Raw genomic sequence first — 20,600 nt, 5'->3', positions numbered from 1 at the left:
GGTTTTTTTCCATGCCAAAAGCTGAAGGTATCTTTTTGTTGAGAAGCAGCACATACCCCGAGCAAAGTCGTCAGGTTCAAGTTTCTGCCAAAATAAGGAACAAGCCTCGGACACTCAGTTTTCCACACACACAGAACTGGGATGGGAATATCCTCACAGTGCTGACTGGGTTGTGCACACCCACATTTCACCCACTAACTCTGTGACTCAGAAGGGCTTCAGAAACTAACAAGCAATCAAAATCACTTCTTTTACATGAGGCAAGGTAAATGATTAAGTTCACCTCTTCTTCTGGGTCATTTACTTCACTTTCATTTCCAGATTGTTCCTCTGTCTCTGCTCCACCTTCCTCCTCTTCTTCATCCTCTTCCAGATTCTCCCCTTCCGTAATGGAATCTTTGGAATCTTTGTCATTCACAATTCCTGAAATTTGGAAAAAGAGAATGATTTAGAACATCAGAAAACATATAACCACTCAAGTTATACGTGGAAGATCACTTAAAAAGTCCATTGTTACTGAGCACTGAAGCTTCCCATTAGTCATAATATTTGACTTCCGAATGAAACATTTCCCATATGGTTAACTTAGTCATAAAGGGTAATAATGTCCTGTCAGAAAAGGAGGAAAACATTAAAGAGAATGCTTAAAATCTCCCAGACAACAGAAGAAACTGTGCAAACTGCCTCAGAACATCCTCAAACCGAATGTGGACCCTACTGAAACACGTACCAAAGTCTGAGTCCAAACTACAGAGACTACAAAACCAGCAGAACCCAGAGACATGAAGCCCCTGCAGTCTTCTCTGCAGTACTTTCCCACTACTGTCAACTAACAGTTTTGAAACAACAATTATCTCAGCCTGTAATAAACCTTTATGATTCTCTCCTAATGCTCTGAGGCTGCACTTGAACCTATAAGGATGCAGGTGCCTTTATGAAGTCTCTGGGAAAGCAAAGTCTCATCTAAAAGCATTACATAGTGTGCTCATCCGCCTTGCTGACATGATTGACAATTCTTACACTTGTGTTTTTAGTTCATTTTGCAGTTTCTCTTCCTGACCTGCTTGTCTTCTGCCCCTCAAGATGTTTTAGTTTACTCTGTCTGTAAAATATCAAACATAAGTATCTCCTTTCTTTCAGTAAGGCATCCTTCAATGTAATACCATTATCTGTACCATTTCCACAGAAGTGAAAAAGAAGTTTTAGCTTTTTTTCAGTGTTTCAGTGTCCAGTCTTAGATACAGATTTCAATCAGAATGTTTTTAAGGACTGAGCATGGTTCTGATTCAGGAAAAAAAATAAGATCTGTTTTTAGAGAAGGACTATAGCAGTATTTAAGTCATCCAATGCAAAAGCCCCAAACTTCCAGCATATGCTATTGTTCTCATACATTCTTTTTTTCCTTTCATTAATTTACAAAGCCACTTAATCCTCCAGAAGGATTGCTGATGTCAGCCTTCTAAGCCACTAATTTTTCTAGGACTTTACTGAGGAGTCAACACAGTTACTATGCAGGTTGTCATTCCTTTTTTGACATTACACCAACTGCACTTAAGGTCAGCCATTAGCATGAAGTTTTGTGAAGCTCCTATTATTTGCAGGAAGTGCTGAGTACCTTTCAAAAGAATATTACAGCTTATATAACTACTTGTATATTTCTTCCTGGTTATCATTTTGAGAACATGAAAGCCATGAATTTAGATCATACCATAGGGGAATTCTAATCTGCTTTTCAGTTACTACATAGGGAATTTCAAGGCATGTCAATTAAATAAACAGCGTATTTAAAAAAAGTTCCTCCTAAAGCAGAAGTTGCAACATTTTATGTAGCTATGAGACACATTCATCCCACTGAATTAAAGGATTATTCTTAAAAATTGAATTTTTCCAAGTAGATGAAGTACTATTAAGGCTCTAATTAACACTTAGTAAGTCTAAAATTTACATATAAAATCTTTTAATGAACAAGGTTGTTTTCAAATAAAAATGGAAGATTAAAAAACAATTCCATTTAACAAGTAATGAGCATGGTAGCATCAAAGATTTTCTAAGAATGGATATGTACAAGAGGTTTAAAGGTTACTATGATGGTTACAGTTTTAGATACTCACTAATCAATATATTTTCAACAGAGCTGTGCTGCCAGCCCAACTGTTTTCTCCTGAAATTAGTGTGCTTCCTATATTTTTCTGATTAAATTAATAGTTTTCTTCCTCATCATTTGCACCATGTGACTGCATAAATTAATACATACACATATACGCTTCTGCTCTCCAGATACTACTATATTAAAAGTATTCATATTGACTATTTTTTATAACATTCAGTACTTCAGAATTATGGAGATTCTGTGTGATATCCATGGTGATTAGAAACATGCAAAGAAGTTACAAAAATATTTCCATCATGAGAATAAAATAATCATAACAATACTTACACCTGCTACCATCATAAAGAGAAAATTTTAAGAACTACAAGAATTGTAAAAAATACCTAACTTCCCTTGCACATTTTCTTACCCAATTTTATTAAGAATTCTCGTTCCAAGTCTTGCACCTGTCTGACAGCTTCTTCCAGAGAATTGCAGAGTTTTATCTTTGGTCTCAGCAGTTCCAGTGTATCACTGATCATATAGTCTATGTCTATAGGAAAAGGGTGGTCTTTCGTCCAAACATCCAGACTTTTTTTCCACCACACATACCGCTAGAATACAAAATATTCAAGTCAATTATATGCACAGATGTTTATATACCATTTAAGCCATGAAGTTAAAAATGTCACGTTTGTACAGTAGAAAGTGCAAAAGATTTCACATCACTCGTCCCCTATTTCATGCAATTAATTAGATGTTCTTGTATCACTAAAAACTGTTTGATAACACTGGATATCACAAACATTAAGAATGTGCTCCTTCTATCCTGACTACTGTTACAAGTCTGAAGACTGAACAAAAAAAGCCCTGGCAAGAAAGTGCCTTCTCAGGGTAAACTCTTTCTACAAGAGATGAGCACTTAACAACCAGCCAGCTTCCAATTCTCTCCCCCATATATTTTCAACAAAATTAATTCCCCTGAAGGCATATGATGGGCAAAAGGGGGGGAAACATCACAAAAAAAAAATCTTTAGACTGCAGCCAGCTTCAAGTGACTTACCCAGTTTGCTTTATAACAAATTCGCATATACCTCTTACATTAACATTGTAAAAAATAAATGCTGATTTTAAGTGAACCTAACAGTAGAACTTGAGAACTAAGGGGCTGCAAAAACTGCATCTGAAAACGAAGTATGAGGACAGAATCTTACTTAAAAGGTGACATGCTCAAGAAGAAGGCCTGCTGAAATTACTAGGTGGAACAGAAATATAATGATGTCTTCCCCAAAACATTTATTTTTGCATTTACAGTGAACAACCTGGTCAAGTGGGAGGTGTCCCTGCCCATGGCAGGGGGTTGGAACAAGGTGATTCTTCAGGTCCCTTCCAACCCAAACCATTCTGAGATACTATATTTCAAAACATCATTTTCTACCTTGCATACAGATGAGGGATTTGATTCCTTAAAGTTTGAAATAAGTTGTTATCACCTTAATTTTTATTTTTTAATCCCCTTGTTTTAGTATAAATTATAGAGAAAAGCAGAAAGAAAAAGAAATTAAATCAGCAAGTTTTAGCATGAATTCAGTGGTCTGGAATTCCTCATTTCAGTGTTTCAACACTCATTATGAAATCTTTGCCCCACTTCATTACATCTATTGAGTCAGAACTTTCTTTGCTTCAATTTGTGCCCATTACCTCTCATCCTTTCACTGTGCATGCCTGAGATGTATCTGACTTCTCTTTCTCTACAAAAACCGTTAGCTGAGGAGAGCAACCTAAAAAATCTTCTCCAGCTGAGCAAACCAGCAGTGTGAGCACTGAGAGCCTCCTGATCATTTTGGTATTACTCGACATACACATCACTTGAAAATAAAACTGCTACCAGACAGACAAGATTCTTAAAAATTATAGTGCTAGAGAACAATGAGAGAAATATGTACCAGACTGACTTACATTAGCTTGCTAAAGAATTCTACAGAACTGTATAAGATTTAGAATACCTGAAAATATACAAGGAAGCAATCAAGTTTTCGTTTGCTGGATCCTCTGTCAAAATACTGCCCACAGGTATCGAGGATAGTACAGACGAGTCTGATTCTGAAAAGATGTTCTGGAGGGTCCAGTGGACTAGGACTGCCATCAGGGTTCACACCAAACGAGGTGAAGGAATATAGAGTTCTAAATATTACAGCAGACTCCACCATTCGGTAATTGTAAAGCTCCCCCAAAAACTTAGCACTGCTGATCCGCCGCTGGTTAAACTTTGGTTGATTAACCTTTATCAAAAAAGAACAAGAAAATTCACTCTATCATGCAGACACAATAGAATATTAAAAGACCCAAACCCAACAAACCTTTTGCAAAGAAAAAAGGTGCATTAAAAAATTGATAGAATTGTTTATAATAAAAGATGGTTATTTATGGCTACATACATTATACAAAACTAAACATTAAAAATTAGTTATGAAAGCTGGTTAACTAGTATTTAAGTTCCAATACATTTAGCATACACTCCACCTTAAATCTATGACGACTTTTCATCACTCAGAGAATTAGTGTAATTATAGTATCTATTAAAATATGGACTGGTCTCCAAAGTAACTTGAAGTTGTGTAGATCTGTCTAGACTGTGAAAGAATAAGCTCTATGCCCTTACTATGATAACGGAGGCTAAACAATTGTCTTAAGTAATGTTGTTAGTTTGGTTTTGTTGGGGTTTTTTTGGGTAGGGTTATTCTATTAATTGAAATAAACCTATACAAAGCAAATAACTGAGGTAGAAGGTCATCATAAAAAAAAGAGAATCCAAGGATTCCTTTCTTTAAGCAAGATTATTTTAGTTTTCCTTTCGACATAAATAGATGAATACAGCTAAGCAAGAATACTGGTTGTTTACCTCCATTCCTAGTCGAATATCCTCTAGCACTCCATCCACAACATGAATTCCAACATCTTCCTGGTAAAGGACCAACCCTGCTAAGAGGTTGGCTACACAGTGAATACTATTATATTTCACATTCCAGATGTTGATCATACAGCATATAACATAGTCCTTAACTTCTGCATCCTGCCAAGGCAGCTTGCGCATCTGTCTCAGGACCTAAATCAAATTTTAAGACAAGCTTCACATTTTAGCAGGTAAAATATCATATATGTTCCCTGTCAACCCCCATCTCTCCTGGTTGGGATGAAATCCCTGCCTGCAAACAACCTTGTTCTCCCTTCCAGGCATTCTCCAGACCTGCAGTGGCTATGGAAGACTTTATGTACATAACCCAACTGCTGTCCTCAAGCTACTATCAAGGTGTCCAAGGCTGTTCCATAATTTCCTTGCTCTTACTGTCAGTATTTAACTGAAGCCTTTTTTCTCTTACTCTCCCATCACAATGTACAAAACACAACGACTTTCATCTCATTTCCCTTTGTTCAGCACTTGATGCTGTTGAGAACACAGGTCCACAACTGGAGCTTCTAAGTCTCCCAATAAAAGAAATGAAATCATCTTAATCATTGATACAAAAATGATCCCTCTTCCTTGCAACTGAAAAAACCATAACCCTCCCCAAACCTTTTCCAAAGTTACTACTACACCACTTTCAGTAAAAACTGTATTAAAGATTTGAAAGGATTTACCTTCTCTGTGGTGACCTTGGAGAGATCCTTGTAAAGAAGCTTACGGATATATTCCTGTAAGGGAGGACGTTTTTTCTTCACAGTCTTTTCAGCTGGAGGGGGATTACAGTAGTAATAGGCATTTTCTACCATTGTAACGTAGCGTGCATCAAGATGCATTGCTTGTTTTTTCCTCATCATTTGTTCCTGGAAACAAATGCAAATGACCACTGAGAGATGCTGACATACCATATTTTCAAGCCAAAGACTTTTAGAGTTACACTTGGGATACAGTAAATAAGAAGGTTGCAGAAAAGTAAGTTAAAAGCTTGGGTAGAGAGAAAAAAGGACAAAGTACGTATATATGGGTCTGTGTTGCCCTTTCCATGGTCATTTTTCTTTATGATCCCTATTTTTATAATGGTTCACCTGTGGTAAAATGGTTTCAGAAAAGTATTTAAAATTTAACTCAAAATCTTAATGCTACTGTTCAGATAAATGGTTGATAAGATTACAAGCAACTCCGTTTAAAACATTATTTAACTAGAGTTTACAAAGTAGCTCAAATACTGATGTCTTTGCACAAACACAGTGAATCATCATAAGACTGGCAATCTACTTTTTACATCAGCATGTAACTTGAGAGGTTTTGATGGTTTTGTATGAATTTCCAAAGGTTTAGACAACAGAATTTTCCTTATTCCATGCTCCATTGCTGCTGTTTACCCAAGCAGAATCGACTGCAAGAAACAGCATCTACCATAAAGTAATGTTTCAGGAAAAAGCAGATGAGTCAACACTAATTACTGTGCTTAATTGTCAGGACTGTACTGCTTTTCCTCAATACAATCTTTTCTCCATACTTCATTTTAGATATGTAAGCTAAGGTTTATTTTGTGGGGTTTAAAAATTTCTTTTATCTAAAAATTCTGTACGAGAACTGAAATAGCAGTTCTAAGCTGCTGATTTTCACAGTGGAGGAGGAGCTTAATTCCATTATTAAATACTTTTTAATATGCAACTGCGTATTCATAGCTATATAGGTGTAATTCTGTAAGTTGCATTAAATTTTTATGTACATCATATGATCCTATCTATTCTAAATCACTCTATGGTGGTTCATCAGGAAACTGCACTTGTTTGAACTTTAACATTTACTAGAGATAGGCTACACAGTAATTTATAACTTCAAACAGATAAACAAAATTAACATGTAAGTACTGTTTCATCCCATCCCATCCCCCCCTCCACATGTTAGTATATCCATTCATGCAGTCCAGTAAACTAACCAAGAGTTTAAACCTCCTTTCATTATAGGTGAGGAAGCAGTATTTTTCATGCTGGTGGACTTTCCACTAAACTCGAATAATTTAAAATTTTTTTTGTAAGGCAGTGATTCAGTTCAACTGAAATGCCAATGTATTCAAACAACTCCTTAACCCTGAGTTTCAGCTGCTAATTCAGTGGGGAAGAGTAGCTGTGTGTAACATAGTAACCCAACAAATAATGTCATTTTCTTCCTGGATTTTAGTCATCTATCACCAGGAATGTCTCCATTTGACACCAACTGTAAGGCATTTCATTCTTAACCTTTTCCACAACACAAATGGTCTTTCCTTTGATTCCCTGAGACTGTTCCTTTCCAAATGGGAAATTTCTGTCAGTAGCAGTACATTTTCCTACAGGCACCTAACAGATGCACAGCACTTAACGACTGAGTACATAAATTGTTTTATGTGGGGAAAAACCACTTAGAGCAGAAAATTCTGAAACCTTCCCATGACATGTATGTTAATTGTTACCTTTGAAAATTTTTCACCTTTTCTAGATAGGAGAAAATACACCTTTGCTACCTTAAAGACATTTATGACACTATACTATAAACTGAAAAATTAAGTGGGCTGAAGTGAAACAGAACAGAGAACATGGCAGAAAGGCTTGCAAATAACATTTAAAAATCCCTAAACCTACATAATTTGTATACTTTCCTGTTATAAAAAGTTGTACATTATACTGTAAATAATAGTTTATAATTAAAATGTTTCTTCCCAGAAGAGACAATAGGCACTACCTGAAGTCTCAACACCACTGTAATTTATTGGGTTTTGAGCAGTCCTGAGCATGTATTCTAACTGTAAGTGGACTGTATTAGTCTTAATCTCTAGTCTATTAAAAATCCTCAGCATTTCAAGAAACTGTTTCAGTCGTTTTTCAGTTAAGGCAGGAAAAAGAAATCATAACAACACATTGTCTATAGTAACAAAAACCTTCTTGCAATTCAGAAGAAAAAAGCAAGACCTGAGGTCTAAAGTGTTTTAAGCTCATCAACTACTTTGGGTCTTCATTTTACTAGGCTAAAATGAAGAACTACACAGGTAAAGCATTACATTTGAAGATTAGGTTCCCATTTTTCCTCTGATAAAAACAGACCATGAACAACATTAAAAGTGTCCAGGTTAAAATATTAAAACTGTTTGGATTTTTCTTCTTGGTGAGTGACAAAATCTCTCTGCATGTAACATATACTGCAGAATCATTTCAAAAGAAAATCTGGTGACCATTAAGAAAAAAAGAAGAATTAAGTAATTAATCAAAACCTAAGCATCATGAAAACTCCAATTTAGGAAAGCATTTCAGCATGACTGACATTTAAACATCAGATCATAGTGAGATACTGAAACTGTTCAGCTTCTCCTTCCCTTCACTACCTGCACTGCTCTGCCCTGCTACTCGTTCCGACAGTTCAAAATGAAAATTTCTAATTTCCTGAAGCACATTATTGCTATAGTGAATTAACAAAGCTCTACATGAACTGCATTTACTTTGCCACAGCCTCTGCCTGTACAAACATCTCCCACAGTTTCAACATCACCTATAAAAGGAGTCACACCAAGAAGGAAGCCACCGTGTTGCTTAAGTTCTGTATATTTACCAACACAAGTGATCTGGCCCTAAAGCTTAAGACAATTGTCTAAGTTAAATGGTTAAAAATGCATCAGGAGGCTTTTAATACCAAAATTTCAAGTATTCTTTTAGCAAGACCACAAAAGCATAATACAAGAATTTGACATTTTAACATGATAATATTACATAAACTTAGATCATGATGAAGCTGATCTTCCTTTCAAAGCTCCAATTCAAATAATCCAATTCAAGTAATTCATTTATCAACAGACAAACCCTAAAGCCAATCTAGTTTTACATTAGTATTACAAATTTCATAAAGGACACTCAATTTGAAAGATTTGCCCAGAAGACAATTACGAGAAATAAACAGTCCTAATAAAAGAAGAATCTCTAAATAATTGACAAAATATTAAGTAGTTCCACAAAACCAGGATATGATCACTAAATGTTTCTCTAGAAAAAGTTACTTAGTGCCACTAAATTTGTGATGCTCTTACAGAACACTTGACTTCTCAATAATTAATTTTCTCTTAATTACTTTTAAAATCCATTCTTAACTATGACTTTCTTCCACACCAGGACAAAGCAACATTGTCTTTAATACAAACATGCAGCTGTTTGGAATCTTATTACGAAATACATCATCAGCAGTAAAGATTAACACCAATAATTATTTAGAGGATCAACAGGCTTTAATTCTGCCCATAAGAGTCACTGAGTAGATCAGCTTTACAATTGCTTAGATTTTTACCACAAGATTGTAATCAGCTTGCTTTGGGAGAAATCTTTTCCACAGTTCACACCAACCTGTACCATAAGACTATGATTCAATTTGTGTAAGACTATTTAAGTCAAAATTAATCTCTGTAGGTTTTTAGGGGAATGTGAGAAAACACAGCTATTAAGATGGGATGCAGAATATAAACCTATTTAGCCTATTTTACATCTTAAATAGATATTCCGAACTTATTTGCCATCTTCCACCTTCTCCTGGTTCCTCAATGCATAAGAAAAGTCTATTTATCCAAAACCTTGTGAGGCTTTAAGCCTCAGTAATTCAAACAGTGTTTGGTTTGTCTTACACTTCACAGTTAAGCCATGTTTAGCATTCATCCAGCAGATTCCAGAAATCCAGCTAACAATAAGCATTTTTGTAGTGCATAACACTAAAAGCAGTCGGTTACAAAAACAGCTCTGCTAAAAGCATTTAATTTTTCCTTATTTCTAAAATTTCTATTAACTACCAAAAAGTAATAGCAATGAGTAAAATGTCTTTTAAAGATAATGGAACAGTGTTTTTAGGGGAAAAATTACTTGGTTATGGAAAGGAATATATTTCACAATACAACATATCAGCTGGCAAACCTTTAGAAAATTGAGACTCAAACCTTTCAAGATACAAAGTACACTACTACAAAAAGCAAGAGCCAAGGAACTGGCAGTTAATTTGCCCATCTCTTTCCTCTCATGATTGTACCACCTCAACAGATGTTCTGACACTCAAAGAGGTTCAGAGAAAAACAGTATTTTGTGGAAAAGAAATTGTACAACAATATACCCAGGTATGCAACTGCTGCTCCATTAACTATAGCACGAGAAGAGACACTACTGGTTTAAGAGAAAGTGAATCTATCTTTGAAGGTCTTCTTCAACTATGTCTGACTCTGTCTCTTACCTTGGACACAGTTTTAGGATTGTCTCTCAAGTCAGTAAATACATTATTCAGCTCCTGTTACTTTTAAGTCTTTGCCAGTACTTCCCCAGACTTACAGATCCCAATTCTAATCTTACTTTAATTCCCAATCTCTATTTCTAAAACTGCTTCTCTTAGTGTCTTTATCATAAACTTTTTCTTCACATTTAGAACTTTAGATCATTATACAGGGCATAGGAACCACCTCTTGCACAAACATCTTCACCTCCAGTTGAAATCATGTCTGGCTCCACTCTACTATTTTTCCCCTCAAACAGTATTTCAGGCATGTTCAGGTACAGCTACAGTATTCTTTCAACCTCATCCTCTGGGTTTTCCCTCTCTCTGAATTACTAGTTCTTGCATTTCAAAAGCAAGAGCTTTTTACTTCAGAAATTTAATTCTTTTTTTTACATTTTCTTTCAAGTCATGAAGAGATTTTTAAGTCAACTGGAGTTCTTGAGAATAGTTTCAAAAAGAAGTAATTGCTTTAAGTCAGGACATGACATCCTCCCCGTAAGACAACAAGTTTTCTCTTACCAAAAGAACACTAGTTCTTAAGTGAGATTCTGGTGATCTGAAGAGGAATCTTCCACAGGTTTCCAGCAAGGTACACGCCATTTCAATATGGTGATGAGAGAAGTCTGACAGAAGCATCTGGTATGTATTTAAATAAAAGCACAGCTTGTTAAACATCTTTTTCAGCTGCAGAAAACATTAAACAATATCTACCAGACTGGACAGTATGATGGTGCTCTAAATTCTTTACAGAATAAATGAAAATGGATTTCACTGATCAGATGTTAGGATTGGTGAGGCCCTGGCACAGACTGCCCAAAGAAATTGTGGGTGCCCCGTCCCTGGAAGTGTTCAAGGCCAGACTGGATGGAGCTCTGAGCAACCAGGTCTAGGAGGAAGGTGTCCCTGCCCAAGGCAGGGGGTTGCAACCAGGTATCTTTAAGGTCCTAACCAGCCCAAACCATTCTATGAACATTCAAAAGATTAATGCCATTTTTAAATTCTTGTAAGAACAGTCTATGGACCCCAAATTCAGGCTTCAGAAAAACAGGATGCTTTGAAAGACTGGCATAAAAACCCCACCTAAACTACCCAATAAAACTGCACAAGGGCACAGTAACCTCAGAGCACACCCAACTGCACTGTTTTAAGTTAAGCAATAACTATAATACAGCTTTGCATTTTACAGCTTTTTATACACAAGAGAAGTGAAATTGTGAGTGATTATGATTTTTTTAGGAATTCAGCTTTGATATCTAACAAGTCAATAAACAGAAACTTTTCACACAGAAAGTGATCTTAAGCTGCGAGTCTCAAGCACCCTTTATTAAAGGCACTTTTATTTTTTAAAACCTATTTTTAATTGGCAACTTGACAACAAAGTTTGAATGTTTATCATGCAGGCAAAGTGAAATGATGTGCGTAGAGATTAACACTTTCCAAAGATGTTTTGTCCCTCAACAAACAAAAGCACCTGCTAAAACGGCATGAAAGCCTCTCCTTGCATCACTGAAATGCTTTTTGCCTCCAGTCCCTCTCCCTTACTGTTATTTTCTCCACAAAAACATTCATTGAAATCAAGAAAATGAAACTTTTGCAATGTACAGCAGATTAATAAGTATCAATGTCTGCCATATTAACCAATAAAAGGATTAGCAGTTTGGTTACATCCAAATGTAGAAGTTTATTTTAATATATCCCTCCCACTAGAAGAGGTAAAACATTTTAACTTCTATAGCAGCTACAGAAGTCTCCTTATAAACAGTAGCCACAGACACCAGGGTTTAAAACATCCCATGTAATGAATTCAGACAACATCAGCAGCAGGTAAGTGAAGGGGAGTAGTATGGGGACACATTATCATACACAGGAGTACAGGACTACCACAACACCAACCTTTAAACAGTGGAGAGTATCGTTTTTGGAGAACATCTTAAACTTGGTAAGCTCACCAATAAATCTCACAGTTTTATTCTTTGTTTCAATGTTGATCTGGTCCTTTTTTCTTACCTAAAAAACAACCAAAAAATTGATTGTAGGCCCTCAAAAACACCCACTTCTTCTAAATTACTTTGATCTGAACATGCACAAAATACACTTGGGAATTCAGTAGTGCTTGCTATCAGTTTGGTTCCTCAAGCTCCACCTTTACTTCTCACTGGGTTTCCTAAAACTCTCCCTATAATCTTGTTTCTTCAGAACACTTTGAATTCTCTTCCCCATATCCCCACTCCCCAAAACAGTTAATTCCTGTAACGTATCTACAGCCATAGACCCTCCTCCTTTGCCACAGTGAAGTAGCAATAAAGTACTCTAGATTCTGTATTTTCAGAATCAGTAAGAACTCTCTATGGGAATAGGGCCACTTGCACTGTCCTCAAGGAAATATTAAACACGGATGGCTTTTCAAGTCAGATTTAGTAATGTGCAGAATTTTTCTTTTAAAATTACTGACATTCAGCATAAATTTAGGAATGAAACACAAATATATATCTATGTCCAAACATAATCCACAAAATAGAAAATTGTATTTCCCCAACAGAAAGAGGTTTTTCTGAGAAAGTTAACTTTACATAGTTAAGATTCAAGTAAGTCTGAGCAAACTATACACATTTTTAATGTCAGTATTAGAAAAAAAATTGAAACCTGTGCCACAGAACTCAGAAAATGGTGAAGGAATCACTGCTGTGCACCATAACAAGTTTGATTACAACACTTAAAAAAAAGTAAAGGAAACAACACTGAAAAATACATCTGTGTGGAAAATTTCTATGGATGAAAATTGTAAAATCTAATTTGAATTAAATACTGTATGACAATAGCAATCACTACAATAGTAGCCTTCTAGTGGGAAATGTTGAAACAGGTCAGGTCTCATTTTAAAAGCAAGTTATTAAATTATAGAAAACTCTTAACGCAGATGGAACACAGTTTCTAATTTTTGTAACTTCTGTTGTAACTGTTGTACAGTTCACTTATATAAATACACAAGCATATATGGAAAGTTGCAAAAACTTCTCTTTTTCAAAGACTTATAATAACAAAAACTTATTTTTTCTAGAACTGTTGACCTGACAGAAAAATATTCACTGAATTTTCAAAGTATTATCTACACAACAAAAAAAGGGTTTTTTTCCCCCAAAGGATAACTTATGAGATTGGTTAACCTGAATGTAAAATCTAAACCACCAGAACATACATGGAATCTGAAATCCCCTTTCAGCATGGAACAGAGATCCTCTGCTACATCAGACATACAGGGATGCAATGTGGCAACCAGTCTTGCATAAAATGGTAGCAAATCCAATCTACAAAGGAGAGGATAAAATAGACAATTTATAGACAAAAATGTATTTATGTGTACAAATATGGGTACCATTTTAATTGTGAAAAGAATCAATATACTGATAGAACTACACACATGCAATTTTTTGGCCCACTTCAGACAGCAATATAATTTAAAAATAATACAAGAAAGTAAAAAACCATATCCTGTTGGAATACTTCATAGTTAATTTCCTTTTTAACTACTGCCATAGGTAAAATGCTAAATACCACCAACTACAGAATTTGACCTTCAATAAATTACCAAACAGAAAGAAAATTCAGATCCATCTCAACATGCAGGAAAAGGTTCTTACAGACAAGGCCATGGGTTATTGCAATGTATTAATATTTTTTCTGAAAAGCAGCAGACATAACCAGGGAGGTAGAGTATATCTTTACTTTTAAGGTGGGAAACTTCTAAATGAATGTAGTAGTTATTACATAAAACAAAGATGAGCAGAGGTGATGTGGCCACCCTTTTCCCCAAAACTCTGCTAGTACTCCCACAAATGGTAATATTTCCAAGTTTGCTATAGAATTTCCTTAGTTCATTTTCTCTTTCCTTAATTACATGCCTTCACACCCATTTCCTTTGCACATTTATGCAAACCAGCTGTGTATATATCAGTTTTAAATGCAGAGAAACCAACTGCACTCTGAGGCCTCATAATATCATTTAACAAGCTGAAGGAAGTATTTTCGGTTTATTTTCAGAATGTTAAGTTAATGCAGTAAACAGATGAACTCTAGAACAAGCCAAAGTTTTTAAGCGGAGAGAAACATCCTAAATTTACATGCTTCTACTGAGAAATTGCCTGTAAGGGAAAATGTATCTTGAGTTTATGAAGGATTAAGGTTTTCCCTACTGCTCAGGAAAGGAAAAGACAAAAAATGCTGACAAAAAAAATCCAAAAGCACGGTTGATACACAGAGCTTGTCCTGGCATAAAGCATCAAGATGAAAACCCCAAAACAAAGCATCCACAACTGCCTCCTTTCTTCTTTCTGCTTCTATGTCACTGGAGCCCATTTCCAAGACATTTAATACCTACTTACAGAAAAAGAGACAATTATGTATTTAAATTGTGGATTAGAAGCATCAGAATATACTCCCCCCAAAAAACACAACTAGGCAGCCTCCTGATAACACACAAGACTCCTGGTGAAACATTGTGGGTATCTCAGTTACCTATTTAACAGTTTTTATCTCTTTTGTTAATCAATAACTGAAGCAGTATTTACATTTTTCAAGCTTGTTGGAACACACAGTCAAGGCTGACTACCCACAGCAAATTACTACCATGTTATTAAGCATTTAGCCATTAACTTTGAGGGAAGTGAAATTATCACTACTTCACACACACCCACAAAAGCTAAACTAAGAGAGGACTGTGGCTGAACTAAGAGGGTGTATTTAACTGAGGGGATTTCTGTATGGCAACTCTTTTAAGACAAATACCAGAAAGCTTTATTCTGGTCTCAGCAAGTACCTGCCTGCTGAGAGCTAATAATTTCATCTCTGTAAACTGAGCATACCTGGGGGAAAATTAAAGTCTTAGAGTATACTGTTGTTATTCTCTTACAGGACACAAAAGGTTTCTTCATGGGGAAGCATACTAAGACTGGGTATTTCTAAATAGATGAAATATAATAAAGAAAAGCCTTGGGTTAATTACGCTGAAATTGGCAGTCAGAGATTGAGTTAGTTCCCTCTCAGGGGAGACAAAAATTCATGTTCAGCAGTGGAGACATTCCAGTATCAGTGGCACCATCTACTGGTACATCCAGTGCTTTGTTTCCCCCAGAAGCATTTATTTCTCTTGAGAAGTGGGGAAGAACTTAACTAAACCCCCACAAACCCCACAGTATTGCTTTCTCTTCCTGCTCTTTTGCATTATGAAGCAAGATCTGGCATCAGGGATGAGTCAGTCACTCTGAAGTCCATGTTAAGCACCCTGAATATACACCACCACAGTAAAAAGCACCACTTCTGATCACTGCCACTTAGACTACAGACCATGGACTGAAGCCTAATCAGCTCTGGATCTCAGGGTCACATGAGCTGCACATCCGTAGAAGATCTAAGAGCATATATTTTTTCTACCATTTCAGATGTCAATTTATTAAAAAAAAACCCAAAAAAAGCCAATCATAAATCAACCCACACAAAAACTTTTCTCCGAGTCCTAATTGCTATCTCTCCAAAATGGATGCATCCAGAATTTTATGCCCAGGAAGAGTGAAGGGGGCATTTTGCGCATTTCCTAATTTCTGTGATTCTACAAGAAAGACAGCTTAAAGAATGGAGCAATGGAGCCAGGACTCTTGCCTCCCAAGCATAATCATAATGGATAAAAGCAGTGCCTTCACAGGGCCTGAACAGGTACCAAGTGCCACCCACATTGCTCAGTGGGAAGAGAAGGATGCTGTGGAATTGGAATGTTACCAGGGAAGCACTTTTGTCTTTTATTTCTTTGCCAGGACATAAAACTCCTTGATCTCAAGCACACCCCTCAATTTATCCTCAACTGAAACAGGCCACTGAAACACTGATAAGTCAAGTTCAACTGAAAAAAAAAGGACCTTGCTGCAGAGAAGTCTCAGGATGAAAAGCTGACAGTAAATACACAGGAGGCTTGCAGCTTTTGAGTTAAAATGTGCACAGCTATTTAACATTTAAGAAGCAGCTAACTCCTGAGTTATGAACCAATAATAACACTAAAAACTTCTATGTGAACAACTGATCTCTTACTGCTTGTAAACTTGCAACTTCACAGATCACCATAGATGGCAACATCAAAACATACCAGAAGCCACAACAGCCCCTATATACTGCTTAACATTTGTCTAGAATTGTTTAGAATTTAAAGCCTAAGAAAAGATTTCAGACTTCTCATGGTGAAGTAAAAAAAAAAAGTTACAGAATTGCAAAACTAAATAACTGTGTGTACAGGAAGATAATGCAGTTAGACAGCAAGAACCACACAAAGTCCTAAAGCTGTGAGCACTATGGGTTAAATCACTGTCTACAGTTCTGGATTAAAAGGCTAATATTTAGTTTTAAATCAATCCTCCAATGCAAATGCGAAAGCCACTCATACTGGCATTGAAAAATCTTTTTAAAAGGCCTTCTGTTCTATTGGGTTGGAGGTTCAAATCACAGCTGAAAATGTAAATGTGATCCATTCATCTGTATTCAACAGAGCAGGGTAAAGATGCACTCTAACACTGATCTACAGTGAGTTGAGGAAGAAATGGCCTTTTTTGTCAAATTAAGTTTTCTGTCTTGAAGAATCCTAATTTGTCCCAATCTATCCAACCCTAGTGGTAGCAATAAAGCTCCCTGGCAACACTACATAATGACCTTGATTTCACAGTGTCTGTGTTACTCTTCAAACACAAAACCAGTTTTACACTTTCTTGGTAAAACTGTCATGCCTGCACATTTCCCAAAACTGATCTCAGGAGAAGAAACAGAACTTATTCTGTTATTGAAATACCTCATTATGGCTGCAAAGAAAGCAGCTAAACATAGACAGCATTAGTTGATACGCTTGGAAACAAAATGCTTTTGGAAAACATACTGCTTTATCTCCAACCTCAAGGACATTGTTCCTCTGAAGCTTTCACAAAAAACCCTCCTCAGAAACATAACCATAACAAGCTTTCTTCTCCTACAATATCCTGGAGAGATATTGCAAAAATTCCTGGATTAGGAAAAACAAGCATGGAACAACAATAATGGAAGGTAAAGCCGTATCATTATGGCTCAGTGCAGAGATACGCAGAGCAAAATCATCGCTAATGCACAGTACACAAAGCCTTGGAGCAGTGTGTTATAGAATATATAGAATTTTCTACATCAGAAAGGATTTTAAATGTTGATTTGAAGACACACAGCAGAACTGCTCTTTTACCAACTGCAGCAATACAGTTTACTTAAATATTGGGATAGGTTGCCCTTTCAAATTGTCTGCATCTATGGGCAATTCAGCTGGTATTTACATTCCAACTGCTTGTGTTCAGAACAAGCAGCTCAGTCAACATCCTGATTCTCCAGCTGAGTCGCCCAGAGATGGGGTCACCAATGCAGGCAGATAAACACAACTGAACTTAAGATCTTAAAAGAATCAAGGTAGCTTAAGTATTCGTTAGTCAAGCAGGTCCCAGAGCAGACAGCAGGAAAAGGAATTAAAAAAGAATTGTACATCAAATGTTAATACTTCTTAATATTAGGAATAATTCATATTTATAATTAAGGATCAACAGTGAGAAGATCAGTTGAGCCATTCACTTCAGTGTTAGTTCCAACTACTGGAGACCAGAAACGTCACAAAAGTAGCAGCTCCTCAAGGCAACCCCACTATCTATCGTGCTCTGTTGATTTCTGTGAGAAAAGTTAGTATTTTTAAGACTATTACTTTTAATACAGATCTGTAGGGCAATGGAATTACCACTGGGAAGACAATAAATCAATGGCAGTGTGGAGACTATACACATTTCTAGGAGTTTCTTAACTGTGTTCATAGTACTGCCTGGTCTGAGATACTAATTTTTTGATAATGCAATACATCAGGAATGTAACTTTTGCTTTCATGCCATCCATGAAATCACACTGCTGAATTTACAAGCCATCATGCTGTTCTGTCTGAAAGGACCTCCTTTTGCTGTGCACATTTACGAGTTCCTCAGGAGCATTGTCATCTAGCCCAATTTAGCAGATTATGCAAAGAGAATAATGGATTTTCAAACAGGTTCCTCCTTCCAAACTACACTGTGCTCTAACTGTCCACAGGCTCTAACACAAAAAAAGTGCAACTTGTCCTGAATTAAATAAATCCTCCCTTTTTGGTATCAGGTAGGTTTTGCTGTTGTTTTCACAGTTAAAAAAAAGTAATGAAAAGAGATCTGCTATAAACACCAAGTACCAGAAAAAAAAAGAAATTCCTTATTAAAAACCATAATTTTTGGCAAAATATTGTGGTGTGGATCATTGATCCTAAATATTTCTTTGGTGCTTCAGTATAAGCCACTCCAGAAATGCACATCAGGAATAAACAAAAGCAACTTGGAATACACACTGGTTTTAAAAAATACATGCAGATGCTAAATTAAATAACAAATGGGTGGATCTAGCTTGTTCCCCTTCCGTTCTTACCTTTGTCTAGGAACTATGAAAAGTGCTCGTACCAGTTTTCTTCTGTTGGCTTTCGTATTCATATTCATGCAAAAATCCATTGCTGCCTATAAAGAGGAAAGTTAATGCAGTACTTCCCCTTTAATAGAGTGGATTTTAATTAAAGCAACAGAAAATGGTTTTTAAACATGGCTTTTATAGAGCTATTTCTATCACATGCAGCTGCTTTAAAAATAACCATAAAGAAAAATCTTCAGTTTTGGCTGGAACTGACATAGTTAGAAAACATGTCCACTGAGAGGAATACAGACTGATTAAAAATTAATTCAGCTACTGCCAGACTCCAAAGCGTAAAATGCTTATTTCTTATCTATCTGATCTTGCTTTATGGCTTTTAAGATGGAAAAAACTAAAATTATGACTGTACCTTGTCTATGAGGTCTCTGTTGACACAATTTGGAAGCTGCTGAAGAAAAGCATCTACTATGAGTTTTAAATGAGATCCAGTACTGGCTTCTTCATCCTCTTGTTCTAACAGAGAGAAATAAACAAGCAGCACACATCTTTAAGCTATACGATATAATCATTTATGAAGATATTTCCCAAACAGTGCATTTGTAATGTTTAGTTGTTAAGTATTCACCCCCATTATTATAAACACGAATATAAAATTCTGACTTCCTGACATCACCTATGAAGATCTCACCAGATCAATACCCCTACTGTTATCTTCTAATTGCAAAACCTGTGGCATGCTTCAGAAATTTTCCACTCTCCTCTATGAATTTGGCACTTAACACCAGATTTTGCTTTTCCCACTATTTGGTACCACGAAAAGAAACCTTTGAATTCTTAAGAAAAATTCTTAAGAAACACAGTGCTTCTGTTTCCCCATGTCAAACGAACACAGCTACACTTTTAGAGGTGCCAAGGTGCCATATGCAGCCCTTCACACATAATTAGAGGTTAGAATTGTTAAATCATGCTACGTAAAGCCATAACATAAGAAAAGTCTTTACCAATTCAAAAGGTAGAGCTGAATCTTAGATTTCAAGGAAAGTTAGAAACAGAAAATATTTTATTAGCACCCTAAGCACATTTGATGAGAAAAGTAATTTATGCACTGAAGTCTACATTCCTTTTTGTAGTCACTTTTCAGGCAACTGCCTTTACATTTGCTTACTTTTAAAAACTGTGTGAAGGAATCAGTAACTTTCACTACATAAACAGCTTTAAAATAATTTTCACTTGTATCTGTATGACTTGTTACAAAAACATTCATCACAATCCTAGCAGTTTCTAGTAACTAGTTTCATAAATAAATAAATAAATTCCCCTGAATGCACTCAACAATCTACAAACTAAAACAATCAAGTTCAAAAAAACAAATGAGGAAGAAAAAGAATTCTTAAAACCAATTCTTTTTACCTTGCTCATCAAGAAGCTTCTTTGTAAGATCTTCTGCCTCATCTCCACAGTCCAACTCCAGTGCATCATCATTAATATCCAGGTTCTCCAGCTCCAATTCCAGGTCCTCATTCCCACCTGCTTCCTTATTATCTTTGGCATCTTTTGAATCTGTTTACAAGTTTAGTAGAAATACCAAATAAATACTAATAAATTGTTAAAGATACACAGTCATGATTAGAATACAGAAGATTAATGCTGCTAAACCTGCATCTCTTTAGTGTCTTAATGGGAAATCTTTTACACAGATCAAGGAGAAAAAGGAAAAAGCAGAACAGGAGGAAGGTGTTGAAGAAATAACATGCTATTATAAAAGGTCACATAAAAATTATTACTTTCCTTGAA

The 20,600-nt window shown here is 35.9% G+C and overlaps 1 protein-coding gene across 3 annotated transcripts in view; it reads right to left on the bottom strand.

Moving 5' to 3' along the window:
• LOC121673344 (regulator of nonsense transcripts 2) overlaps positions 1-20,600 on the bottom strand; it is a 53,036-nt gene that overhangs the window by 18,534 nt on the left and 13,902 nt on the right. For all 3 annotated transcript variants that reach the window (XM_042046574.1, XM_042046576.1, XM_042046575.1), the window contains exons 6-16: positions 20,217-20,366; positions 19,216-19,319; positions 18,810-18,895; positions 13,525-13,633; positions 12,222-12,335; positions 10,848-10,964; positions 5,729-5,914; positions 4,992-5,195; positions 4,096-4,371; positions 2,520-2,703; positions 284-423 (exon numbers count right to left, since the gene is read on the bottom strand). In XM_042046574.1, the coding sequence (XP_041902508.1) occupies positions 284-423; positions 2,520-2,703; positions 4,096-4,371; positions 4,992-5,195; positions 5,729-5,914; positions 10,848-10,964; positions 12,222-12,335; positions 13,525-13,633; positions 18,810-18,895; positions 19,216-19,319; positions 20,217-20,366 (1,670 nt within the window). The remainder of the gene's footprint in view (positions 1-283; positions 424-2,519; positions 2,704-4,095; positions 4,372-4,991; positions 5,196-5,728; positions 5,915-10,847; positions 10,965-12,221; positions 12,336-13,524; positions 13,634-18,809; positions 18,896-19,215; positions 19,320-20,216; positions 20,367-20,600) is intronic.

Source organism: Corvus kubaryi, unplaced genomic scaffold, assembly GCF_017639235.1.
Source record: "Corvus kubaryi isolate FWS band 111438036 unplaced genomic scaffold, C.kubaryi_AGA036_p1.0 65361, whole genome shotgun sequence".
NCBI classification, from domain to species: Eukaryota; Metazoa; Chordata; class Aves; order Passeriformes; family Corvidae; genus Corvus; species Corvus kubaryi.
Note: the sequence above shows the minus strand (reverse complement) of the source record. Positions and strands in the feature narration are given on the sequence as shown.